This window comes from Pteropus medius, unplaced genomic scaffold, assembly GCF_902729225.1.
Source record: "Pteropus medius unplaced genomic scaffold, Ma_sr-lr_union100, whole genome shotgun sequence".
In the NCBI taxonomy this organism is placed as follows: Eukaryota; Metazoa; Chordata; class Mammalia; order Chiroptera; family Pteropodidae; genus Pteropus; species Pteropus medius.
The window spans coordinates 3404419-3417077 of record NW_024344437.1 but is presented as its reverse complement, the minus strand read 5'-3'; the positions used below and the strand labels follow the sequence as shown (position 1 = coordinate 3417077).

The following is a 12659-nucleotide window of genomic DNA, read 5'->3' as shown; positions in this document are numbered from 1 at the left end:
GAAAAATATGAGTGTATGTGTGTGTGTGTGTCTGCATCCTCCTGGCTTACTGGCTTAGTATAATGATGCCAAAACAGCTTTCATGGGAAAGTCTCTCCTATTTTTCTGAGATTGTATTTATTTTATTGGGTTTTCAAATGGCCTTTTTATATATATATTAGTGAAATAGTGGTCACAGTGAAAGATGGTTTTTGTTGTTGTGGCTGTTTTATTTGCCTTAAATTTTTTTCCTACTTGAGAAAAAATAAATTAACACTGTATTAGTACCTTTTCCATTTTAAAAAACTTATAGTGGTCTATGAAATTCAAATCTGGAAACCATTGTACCCAACTGAGAATTTAAGATAAATTGTGGCACATCACCATTATCCTTTTGTGAAATGTATAAAAAGTTTTGCATTTAGGAACTGAAAAACAGAACTTAAATAAGCTAAAGCCATGCTCTTTATATTCAGTGTCTCTACTTAAACTAACTGGTAGTAGGTACTATTATCACTGTTTTTTGAATGACAAAAAACAGATGGAGTTAATTTTTCCAAGGTTCTATCGCTAGTAAATAGCAGAGCCAAGATTTAAATAGATCTCTGACTGCCTTCGAAAACCTTCCAGAGTCTACGAAAGACAAAAGCTGAATTAAGAAGTTTAAAAAAATGGAATTTTCAAAAAATAAAAAGACCAGTAGATCTTATATATAGTGTGTGTGTATATATATATATATGTATATATATATATGTCTATACATATATAGCATGTATGTACATATTTATAATTCCTAGAGAAAGGAGGTGTAAGAAGGGACTTTGTAACTTGTTTTCAAAGCTTAAAGAATATCATGTATGTAAAACTCTAATTTTGTTTTCATCAAAGCAAATATAAATGTGCTAGATGATACAGAGTAACCACTGCAAGTAGAAATGTGTTTATGTACTGTCAGTATACACTGGTATCTCAGGAAGGAGTGTGTTTGTTGTAGATTTGACCACAGTGGCTTAATCAAAAAAGGATTCATCTGTGTCGTGTAAGGAGGCGTCCACGTCTGGCTGGTTGCTGAGACTGTTTCGTTAGCTCTGTCTTAGGGCCAACCTCAGCGTGATTCCCTTGGCCTTCTCCTCAGTTCCCGCTACAGTTTCTGCCATCACATCTCCATATAAGCGAGAAGGGAACAGGACTGTGCCAGCTATATATGACTCATTTGATCAACTTATTTGAAACATCCCCAAATGACTTTGATTTTGTTCTCATTAGCCAGTGCTGGGTTGAATGTCCTTACCCCTGTTTGCAAGGGAATTTGGGAAAGCAAGGAATTACTTTGTCATGATTGGCCGAGACCATAGGTCTGCCAGACTCTGGCCCTGGGACCAATCCAGGCGGCCCCTGTTGTTGTAAATAAAGTTGTAATGGAACACGCCATGACTGTTTATTTACACATTGTCTATGACTGCTTTCGCGGTACGGTGGCAAAGTTGAGTAGTTGTGATAGGGACCATATGGCCTATAAAGCCTAAAAATATTTACTATTTGGCCTTTTACCAAAGTATTTCCTCATCCCTGGCTTAGATCAATCATGATCCTTCTCCTGGGGCTGACCACGTGGACACTTCAGGATAACCGGGCTTTTATTAAGGGCGGAAGGAGGAGGAGAAGGGGATATTGGAAAAGAACTAACAGTTGTATCAGATCACCTGGCCCAACTAATTATATACAAGACCAAAAAGTCATAATACATTTTCTATTTTAAGTCACAGGTCACATTGAACATAGAACTTTTCTACTCCTTCATTTCCTCAGTGAGCCAATTAAGAAAATTAAGAAAGGTTGAAAGTTTGCAAATGCACAGAATCAAATGATTGACAGTGTCGTTATACATCACGAAATCAGGAAGATGATCCCTGATTTACGGACTTTGATTCAGTGCTGAGATATCGTCAGATAAGTTATAGACACACATTTCACTGACTGACACTTCCCTGTAAACTGTTTATTTTAGGTTCTTGCATACACGGAGGGACTCCATGGAAAATGGATGTTCAGTGAGATTCGAGCTGTGTTTTCAAGACGTTATCTTCTACAAAACACTGCTTTGGAAGTATTTATGGCAAACCGAAGTAAGTCCACTTACATATCTTGAAAGAAAATGTGCTCATATTTAAATGTTATTTATTTACATGGTGTGTTATGCCCGTTCTAAAACAAAAATTAAAAAAGCATTAATTTGTTTGAAAATGTTAATCCTAGATTTCTCATGGTTATAAAGTTACACAGAAAGCTGATTTTCCATGAAGATTCATTACCTCTACAAATAAATCATGCTAAGCACTTGAAAACGATTTCGGAAATTGACGGCTAGCTTTCCCGTGGTTTTCTAAATAGTGTTTTTTCTTCTTACCACAGCCTCGGTTATGTTTAATTTCCCTGATCAAGCAACAGTGAAAAAAGTGGTCTATAGCTTGCCTCGGGTTGGAGTAGGGACCAGCTATGGTTTGCCACAAGCCAGGTAATTATATCATATCGAGCATTGTCTATGGGTGTTTAAAACATATTTCAATTTCAATAAGACAGAAATGTAAATAGGGTTGTACCATTATAATTCTTTTGAGAACCAAGGAATTTTCTTTCTCTGCAGGTTGTTTGTAGGGAAGTAGGTTGTGAAAACAGCTATTTTAAGAATGTCAGAATAGTCAGGGCATAATTTTATTTAACGCACATAGATAAGGAAGCAAAAACTTGACCGACATAGAGCACAATTAAGACATTTTGCTTATGATGTTACAAGAAACATACCAAAGGCCTCGTGATATTTGTGATTAATTGTTGTGTAATGGCATACAAATTGTTTTTATAAATGCTTCTTCATTAAAGTAATAAAACTCTTAGAGTTTATTGAGATTAACAGTCATTAATTATGTTGTGGTTTTAAACATTTCCTAAATCTTTCATCTTGGTATTTTAAAAGCATCATTTTGACATATCACTTGATTGAAAGATACTAGTCTAAGTAGAAAACATAATAAATTTTGTGTATCACTGATATCAATTAGTCAGTTTTGGGCTCCAAGTAACTGAATACTTGACTAAATGTGGCTTAAGAGATAGGATTCTCAGCCAGTTTTTTTGTGTGTGTTTCATGTAAAGGATCTGTGGTTGCCAGTATTGGCTCAGAGGTTCAGTGACATCAGGACTCAGTTGGCCTCACGCTCACAACATAGCCACTGCTGCAGACACGTCTCCACACAACTGCATGAAAGTAGGACGAAGACACACAGGGTTTCTCCTAAAGCGCCTGTGTTTTAGGAAAGAAGAGATTTCCCCAAAGCCTCCAGCAATCTTCATATCAGATCCCTTTGGCCAGAATGGGGTCACCTTCCCCACCCCTAAAACAACCACTGTCGAAGGGGAGTGAGTTTACTAGCTTAGCCCAACCATCCCCTAGAAATTAGAGAAAAAAGACATACCTCTGAATTCCTTGCTACCTCCTACCTGAAAAAAACAGGGTGTCTGTTGGCAGAGAAGAGAGAAATGGACAAGCAGCTGTGTTTTCCAGGTAGATTGTTTTGTCCTGAGAATTAATACAGGCCCTGCATGGATGGAAAGGGAAACAAATCTCTATCTTATCTTAAGTAGGCTACAGACATTTAAAAGACAGGGACCTTGTCTTGTTTATCTTTTAATCAACAGTTCCTAGCATAGCTCCTAATTGCAGAGGTGCTTTTTAAATGCTACTCAACTGGAATTACCTTTCCCCACAGTGTATCTATTCTCTGTAAGCTTACAGTGTAAGAGCAGTTTACCGACATGTATGCACAGGCTCAGGATATTTTCTAGTAGGCTGACAAGATTAAATTAAGACATTAGTAGATAATGAAATACTTATATAAAAAACAGGTCAAAGGGAAAAATGCATTTAATCTATCAAAAAAGAAAATGAAGTTAGTTTTGCAAGACTTGTTCTTATTGAATCTAAGGTGACTCATGGTAATCACTACTTTCTTTCCGAAGCGCTTACGAACTCAATGATGGTTTAATCATCAATTCAAGAATTTTTCCAGGAATTGACATGAAGGACTCACAAATAGGTCTGACATTTTCCTTTTTGAAAATAATCCACCTCCTGGCATCTTTCTCAATGACCGTGAGTCTTCAAAGATTACCAGTAGAGGTGTTTCTCAATGACATGTGTGATTTCCTTCAATACTCTTGGACTTGTCCGGACCTGAAATCATTTAAAACAACTGAAAGCTCTTTTATTATCTTCTTTATTGATTATGAGTATTCCTTTCTTTTTAACCACATTCAGCCTCTCTTCGACTTTTGGAAAATCATTCTTGATAGAAAAACTAAAAACAAAATAGATGTTAGGTAGTTTTGGTTCTGCTGTTACTTCGTACAGACATTCTATCTTAAAATATTCTTTCCTTGGTTTTGGTTCCCCTACCAAAAACTCGACTAATTCTTAGTTTCCTGACAATGTTCTCAGAAGTTAAGTGTTGTATAGCTGGTGGGGGTTGGGGCAACACTGCATCTCGGCTCAGACCCGCTGCTCACCTGCCAGATCACAGTAACAGAGCCTGGTCCTTAGTAGGGACTCGCGACGTCTTAGCCGAGAAAATGCACGACACGAGGCGAGAGGAACGACACAGAATGAGGGCAGATTCTTTGCGTAGAGGTCTTTTACAAATGTCTCGCAATCACAAAGTGAAGGCACTTTGTAAAACTAAGCACATGTATACTATACATATATGTGCACACATAGACTATAGATGGGTAGGTGAGTAGGTAAATAGATACACACACGTACCTCCATAAAGTTAGGTGTGTGATATGTAAGATCTCGTGACATTAAGCTAATTGTCAAAGGGGAGGATGACGTCTAGCTCTCCCTACGAGAAGCCCTCCGGCTGAGAGTATCTTGATAGAACCACCAAGGAATCCATTCTTTGCTTTCCTTTCTTGACATTGAGTTTTGTCAATTTAAGCAGTTTACAAAATGCTGGAAACTTACTCTAAGCTAAACCCATGAGAGACTGATTTATATATATAAACAAAAAATTATCAAATTCAGAGACAGATATACTGCAAGAATAATTAACTTCACAAATCGTTTAGGCTACTACTCCTTGGACAAGTCCACCCACGAGATCGCATTAGGGATCGGATTTTTGCTTAACGAATGAAGATTTAGAACAAAGGAATTATTTCCATTAAGCTAGTATAGCCTAATGAGAGCCCTTTTAATTAATTAATAGCCATAGCTATCATTTACTGAGTCCTTCCCATATGCCAGGGACTATACTGAATGTTATAGTTATAAGTATTATTTCCATTAGTTCTTTTTGGGGGAGGGGGAGAGGGTGGCTTATAAACAATCAACGTTTATTTCTCATGGTTCTGAAGGCTCAGAAGTCTAAGAACAAGGAGCTGGCAGATTTGGTGTCTGCAGAGAGCCCACTTCCTGGTTCACAGATGGCCGTCTTCTCATGGGTCGTCACGTGGCAGAAGGAGCTCTCTGCACTTAATGTTTAAAAAGCTACATTCTTAAAATAAAAGAATTCTTATTCCATGTTACAGATAGGAAGTTTCTGATTTAGATATGTTATTTATTTTACCCAAGATCATAGCCCACTCTCTTAATTTCTATTCTGTGTCCTCTATTAAGGAGACCCATATTGGTCATAAGGATACCTTTACTCCTGATGATGAAAAACTACTTGACCATTTTCTGTACCCCATAATGATTACCATTGTTTGATTAATGTATTTTTTATTCAGACAGTCAGTACAATCAATTAAGTTTGGATTTAACTATATTCTTCACCTACTAAGGATACACCTGGCTGTATTCATAGAGTCGATTGTTTTAAATGGTCACCATTAGTTATGGTACTTAATATCTTTATTTCAGAGGGCAATTTTGTCTTCATTTTATCTCCCAATTCTAAAGGCATCCTACTGTAACCAAAACATGTACAAACTCTCCTCATTTGAATGTCTAAATTTGTTATAGGAATTTCGAACAGCCTTATTGATTTGCTGTTTCTCATTTTCTTCTTCATATGACTGAATTACCTAATTTTTTAGGATCACATCTCTCTTCAACCATTTTTCTGTTAGAGTAGGTGACCAATAACTCAGTTTGTGCTTATTGAGACACCATTATGCCAAGCACTGCTAAATGCTAAGGGTATATATAATAGCAAGTAAAACACAGCTCAGTCTCTGCTCTCCATGAGTTTATTGGGGGAAAGACAGAGCAATAAACAGGAAAAACTGATCTTTTCCCTGAACTTGATAATAATCTGCTTTTCTAAATTCATTTCCTAAGCCCGAATTTTTCTTCACTATTCCAAACTCTAAGAATGACATGATAACGTTCTCCCATGATTCCCATTATTTATATCTATTAAGTTTGTTTACACGGGTCAGGTTTTGTTTAATTTTAGGTTCCGGGGGCATTTTTGGTGGTAAGAATTATTACCAGACAAGCAATTTTCTTCTTAAATCGTCTGGGTTCAAAATATCAACAAAAGAATTCAAAACTTTATTATATACATTGCTTTTAGCAGACTGAGCATGCTGCAGGTAAGAATTTTAGTTAGATTGGTAAGAATATTATTATAATAGTAACTACAGATTGGAGTAAGCATATAGTAATAATAACAGCACAGTGAAAATTGGGCTAAGCATAGTCTACTAATTATTTGAATATTCAGAAAACATTTTAGTATGTTGCCATGACAAAATCAAAATCAGGTCAGAAGTTGATAATCTAAAATAGTTGTGTGAGTGGAAGTGGACCTGAGGAAATTTTGAATGTTGGTGCCAGTATCGACCAAATTGTGAAAGCCCTTTGGGTAGCCCCTTGAAAATCATATCATAAATTAATTGGAAAATGCACTGAATTACAGACTTATAGTATGAAGAATGTATGTCATGTCACATTGCAATTAGGCGATTCATGAGACTCATTGTGCTTTTGGAGCCAATAGGGCATATTATCTCAAATATATACAACTAGGAAAGTTCTTCAAAAAATTTAATATGCGACCAGGCTACTACAGTTTATTAAGTTAATATTTTAAGCATTGAGTTACACATAATTATTCTTAAAATTGTTAATTCAGATTTGATTTTGAGATCATGAGTCTCTTCCCGTCCTTCTTCCCTCCCTCCTCTCCCATAACTAATGTATGTTTAGCTCCTACTGTGTACAGGGCAATGCCTGTGAATATTCCATGTGAACAGAAATATTTGATAATAATTCATGAATGACAAAACTAGTTTTAAGTCCATGGTTCCCCAACTGAACACCAAGGAGCCGCAGGACATCGCCATGAACTTGCGGGGCTGCTGCAAGGCATTTTGTATTTTTAGGAAAACAGCCGTCAACCACCGTACAAACTCTTAGGTCAAGTTCGTTCTAAGTTTCTACATTAGATAGCTCTGCGTTCTTGACATCTCAGTTTTGTGAAACTAGATTTGGAGGGTTGCTGTGGTAAACACACAAACAAACAGACAAAAACAAATATTGCATGACAACTGTTGTGGAACAGGAAATGCAGATGGTGACGGTACATAGGATTCCGAGGTTTAAGAAGCTGTGCGCTGGCTAACGATGTGCCTAGTTCTTTAGTGAGTAATCGTGGTTATTAAAATGAAATAAAAATATGACTATAATATTTTCAAACATCTACTAAGTTGTTAAGACTTAAGTATTTATTAAGCTATTTAGACATAACTACTTAGTAAACAGAATTCTGTCATGTCACTCCCAGCCCAAGAGAGTGACATGACAATTCCTGAGACACTGAGAGTGGCATGAACTGAAGAATTTGGGAACCTCTGTCTTAAGTGGTGACCATTTTAGAAACTCATTAGCCTTATCGTACTTTTACAAATACAGCTGACTTTCATTATTTTTTGGATAAACACATTGAACCTCCAAAGATTCATAATTTATTCAAATTATCCTGATTACTCCCTTAAGCCATTTCTATATCTCTTCTTCTGAATTCATACATGTTCAAAGTTCCCAACTGTTTGTTTTGTACATCACAAGAAGGACGTGTATTATATGGGTAGAGGCTGTGCACGTGTGCACACTGAGTGTGGAGGCAGGTGGAAAATGTTTAGTGAGGCCGTTGTTGTATGAGGTTTAAGTCAAATGTTTATAAGCTTGTTCCTGACTACCTACCTACCTAGCTTCTTAGCATGGGGTAGATTTGCTGTATTGTTTAAAAGCTACTTGGACTTATTTTGAATATGGTTTCACCTTTTTTTGTTTTTATTAACTTTTAAAATGCCCATCTGCAGCCATATTATTCAAATAGGTGTTTTTCATATTGGCGTATCCTGAGTAAATAAATGTCTTCTGTATAACAGAATTTTCGATATTGCTAATATCTACAATTAAAATATATTTTATAATTAATCTAAGAAGGATAGACCATTGATTATTTTAAACTGAATGGTTTCAAATCCAGGTATATAGTTAATATTGAATTTTTAGAAGTCATGAGTGAAAAGAGACTCTTCTGTTGTGGTTTCTTAATTGCTAGGAGGATATCACTGGCCACTCCTCGTCAGCTTTATAAATCTTCCAACATGACTCAGCGCTGGCAAAGAAGGGAAATTTCAAACTTCGAATATCTGATGTTTCTTAATACTATAGCAGGTAAGACATCTCGTTCTTTAATCTCATAGGTTCGTTTTCACCAAAATCTTGGGTAATGTGACTTGATGGAATACATTTTCCTCTTTGGAATTCAAATACAGCATTGGACTAAATATCGAAGCACTCACATTAAATGTTATTAGAAAATGTACAAGCTCGTACCAAGGCTCTAGATGCTTTTATTGTTGAAGAGGCTTTTTCTTGCTCTCCTTCTGCCCTTTTCTTTGCTGACAGCTTTGTCTGAAGGTTTATTAGAGTCAACAAACCATTGCCAGAGAGTGTCTGGAAATAATAATAGGAAAATGTAATTTCACTACTTTGTCATTCTCCACAATAGCAGCCAGACAGGAGAATCACAACGGGATTCTGCCTAGTACAGATGTCACCTGGATTATGGCATGATTAGGTTACAGCATTTTTTGTTCTTAAAATTTTCAAATAAAAATATAAAATCAGATTACATTTCAAATGATGCGTAGCTGCCATCAACCTCAGCAGTACCATGCCTGTAAATTAAAAGAGGATAGTGTTTCTGTTTTTCTGCTAAATCAGTGGTTGTCAATGGTCTATGAGATTTAAGTATCTCTTTCTTTTTTCCTAAGTTAAACTACAAAAACCCTTATTCGTGTTGAATTACAGAGTTTACTTTTATAAATCAGATGCTACAAAAATTTTTGCATTCAGATGAATTTAAATAACTATTTAAATACATATGCTTAACTATTATTCCTGTTATGAATGACTACTCAGAACCATGAATTTAAAGCTGTGTTCTCTGAATCATAGCTTAAAAGGATTACTATATAATATACTCTGTAAATCTATCATATATGTATGAGTATAGATGCTATAGGTATATATTAAATATGAATGATAGATATGTATTAAATATATAGACTAAAACTCATGTTTTTCAACAAAAGAATAAAAATGTTGTTTGAAACGTTTTTGCATTTTAATTATTTAATACATATCGTAACGTATTTGCTAATAGGATACTAGAGGTACGCTCAAAGGACTATTTTATGACATATTAAATCATATTATAAATTTTATGTACACATCTCCATTATATACATATATCTTCTGAGATCTTCAAGAAGTATTTTGTATTTATTCATATATCGTTACACATAACGTATTTATCTTAAACCTATTTACTATTTCAAAGACAAAAAGAAAGTGTATACTATTTAATTAGCACATGTTTTTTACATATATAGACAGAAGAAACTTAAATATCTGAAATGTAAACAATTTAGTTTCATTGGCATATTTAGGTAAACAGCAAGACATAGTAAAAAAGGACACACTTCAATGCCAAGGAAAAAAGAGGTAGAACCTCACACCTGCTGACTTTGTCTTGGACTTTTAACCTTCAGTAGCCATGTTTAATATGTTTATATCTGTTGTAATAACTGATATGTTTGGTCTCATAGCATCTTTATACTATTGTTTTTAATGTTTTCTTGCTTTTCATATTGTTTTCTTTTTCTCTGGTCATGTAAGTAAATATTTGCCCTTTTTTTAGTGACTTAGGATGTAGGTATCTTATTATCGATTCTCCTAGAGATATGTTTAATTTTTTTAAAATGCCGTAAAATGTATTTTATTTTTGAACTCAAAAATAAATCAACATTTTTAATCCCTCCTATGTAAGATAAGAACTTTAACTCAATTTACTCCTTATTCATTGCTTATCTTTGTCAATATAACTTACTACCCAGAATCCATATTATTATTAAACTGTCATGTTTTGGAGCTTATATATTTTTGCATAAAAGGACTTCAAACGCTCTATTAAAATTTTCTTGTTGTAAATATAGTATATTATTTTCAGCTACATGAATCTTTACCTGATTTTCGGGAAAATGTTCTCTTTACATTCTTCTGCAGTATTTTTCCACATTCCCCGTATTAGGTTCTTTGTTATCTGTTCTTGAGAACTGTCAAGATTCCTTGTCTACTGTATGTCTTAGGTGGGCACATGAGCTTTTTCCCTTGACTGTGCTAGCTCTTTGGAGATGTTGGATGTGAAACTAGAAGACAGGGCGATATACCTCACTCCCAGCTCAGTTTCCAGTCGAGCTGGCATTTGTGTTAAACAGTTCTGCGATTCTAAGATGGGATTCTCTCTGTCCCTCTGGATGGACTGTTATCTAGTTCATTGTTCTAAAGGACTCTTCTCGAGTCCATCCCTTCCCGCTACATTTTACCTGTGACAGATGTATTTTCCCCAATATGGTACAGTACTACCTATCACCACCACCCACTTCATGCCTGTTGCCTTCTGGCAGTTTCTCTCTCTGTCTAGCTCTAGAAGGATTGCAGTCTGACTAGAGATAACATTGTGATCACTTCTAAAGCTGCACCTGAGCACTATCGACTTTTTTCTGGTTGAGACAGTCTTTGGGTTTCTGGGCCAGAGCATGCGGATCATAAGGGGAATTTAAGTGTCTTCTTACTCTCTCATGAATCATCGAGTCTCTTCTATTTGATGACATAAAAGAATGTATAGGCCACTGGATTTTGGTTTTTTTAAAGAATATGTTGGATATTTCCTTGACAATGATTATATCTAAACATTAAAGACTGTCTATTGTGTAGACAGTGAGATAGAAAGAAGTATAAAATAGGGATAGGAACTCAGAACACTTGCAACTAGATGGGTAAATGAAACATACATAAATAAGAGAGCGTTTTAAGACCCCTGATGCGAAATACTGAATGAGTGCTATTAAGAGTGAATGCTGCAAGAGCTAAGCAGAGTGGGGAATCCTAAAACTGTGTTTGTCTGCGGAGGAAAAAGAGCAAAAAGTTTTACAAATTTCTACCAGTCAGATATGTGTAATATGTTCAGTGGACTTGAGTATCGTATCTTGGCTGAAGCAAAGAACAATAGGAGATAATATTGGAGCTGTAAGTAAGAACCAGATTGTAAGAGCCTGATCTTAGATTTCGAAGGGTCAGGATCATTTTGGAGTAGAGGGGAACACAATATGGAGTTTTAGGAAAATTAAACTGATAACCGTGTATGACACGAATCGGAAATGAGATAGCTTAAAGTTAGCGAGAACTGTTAGAAGAGTATATAACAGGACTCTAGATGTGAAGTCAGTGTGTCCATCCTTTCAGTAAGTACGTGCTGAACACACACTCCATTTGGCACTGATCCTACAGAGGAAGTAGAGTGTAGTCTCTGCCTTTGAAGAGATCATAGTATACTCGGGAAAACATACATATACACCAGAAATTCCAGGAAAAGGTGATAATTATTTATTATGACGAGAGGATGTACAAAGTCATTTGGAGTCACAGGTTTGGAAGGCATATTACTTATAACCAAGAGATCAGAAAAACTTTCTCATAGGCAACATTTAAATTGGAAATTGAAATATGAGTAAGAATTCGCTAGAAAGTAAGCAGGGAGCATTGCAAGAAAAAGGAAAATGTGGAGTGAAGAGTTGGATTAGAGTAATGGATGCAGATATGTCAAAAGAGAGAGAGAGAGAGACATAAATGACACTATATACAATGTCATTATACAAAAAGTAGAGGTCACTGTAACAGGCCCAGGCAAATTGGTTGGCAAAGTGTCCCCTGACCTGCAGTTATCTGTATCACCTGAGGACTTATGAGAGATGTAAATTCTCAGACTCCTCAAACCTACTGAATCAGAAACTCTGGGAGTGGGGCCCAAACATTTTCATTTTAGCAAGGCTTCTAGGTGGTTCTGATGTATAAAGTTTGAGCACCATTGCTCGAGTCCTTTAAGAGCTAACTATTGGAACAATATTTGCATGTAAAGACATTTAGTACAAGAAAGCATGCAATTAAGTGCCATCACCTGTAATAAAAGTTAAGAGAAGTCAGAGATGAGGAGATAGACAGGCTAATCAAGGGAAGCCTCATAGAAAAGATGGGCTTTAAATTAACTCTTAAAGGATTTCGTCATACATAATTATCCAGGCAAAATGAAACTATATGGAAG

At 35.7% G+C, this 12659-nt stretch overlaps 1 protein-coding gene across 13 annotated transcripts in view; it reads left to right on the top strand.

Annotated features, from left to right (window-relative positions):
* NBEA (neurobeachin) overlaps positions 1 to 12659 on the top strand; it is a 629692-nt gene that overhangs the window by 519378 nt on the left and 97655 nt on the right. For all 13 annotated transcript variants that reach the window (XM_039873014.1, XM_039873019.1, XM_039873011.1 and 10 more), the window contains 3 exons: positions 1988 to 2105; positions 2392 to 2494; positions 8553 to 8668. In XM_039873014.1, coding sequence (XP_039728948.1) covers positions 1988 to 2105; positions 2392 to 2494; positions 8553 to 8668 — 337 coding nt within the window. The remainder of the gene's footprint in view (positions 1 to 1987; positions 2106 to 2391; positions 2495 to 8552; positions 8669 to 12659) is intronic.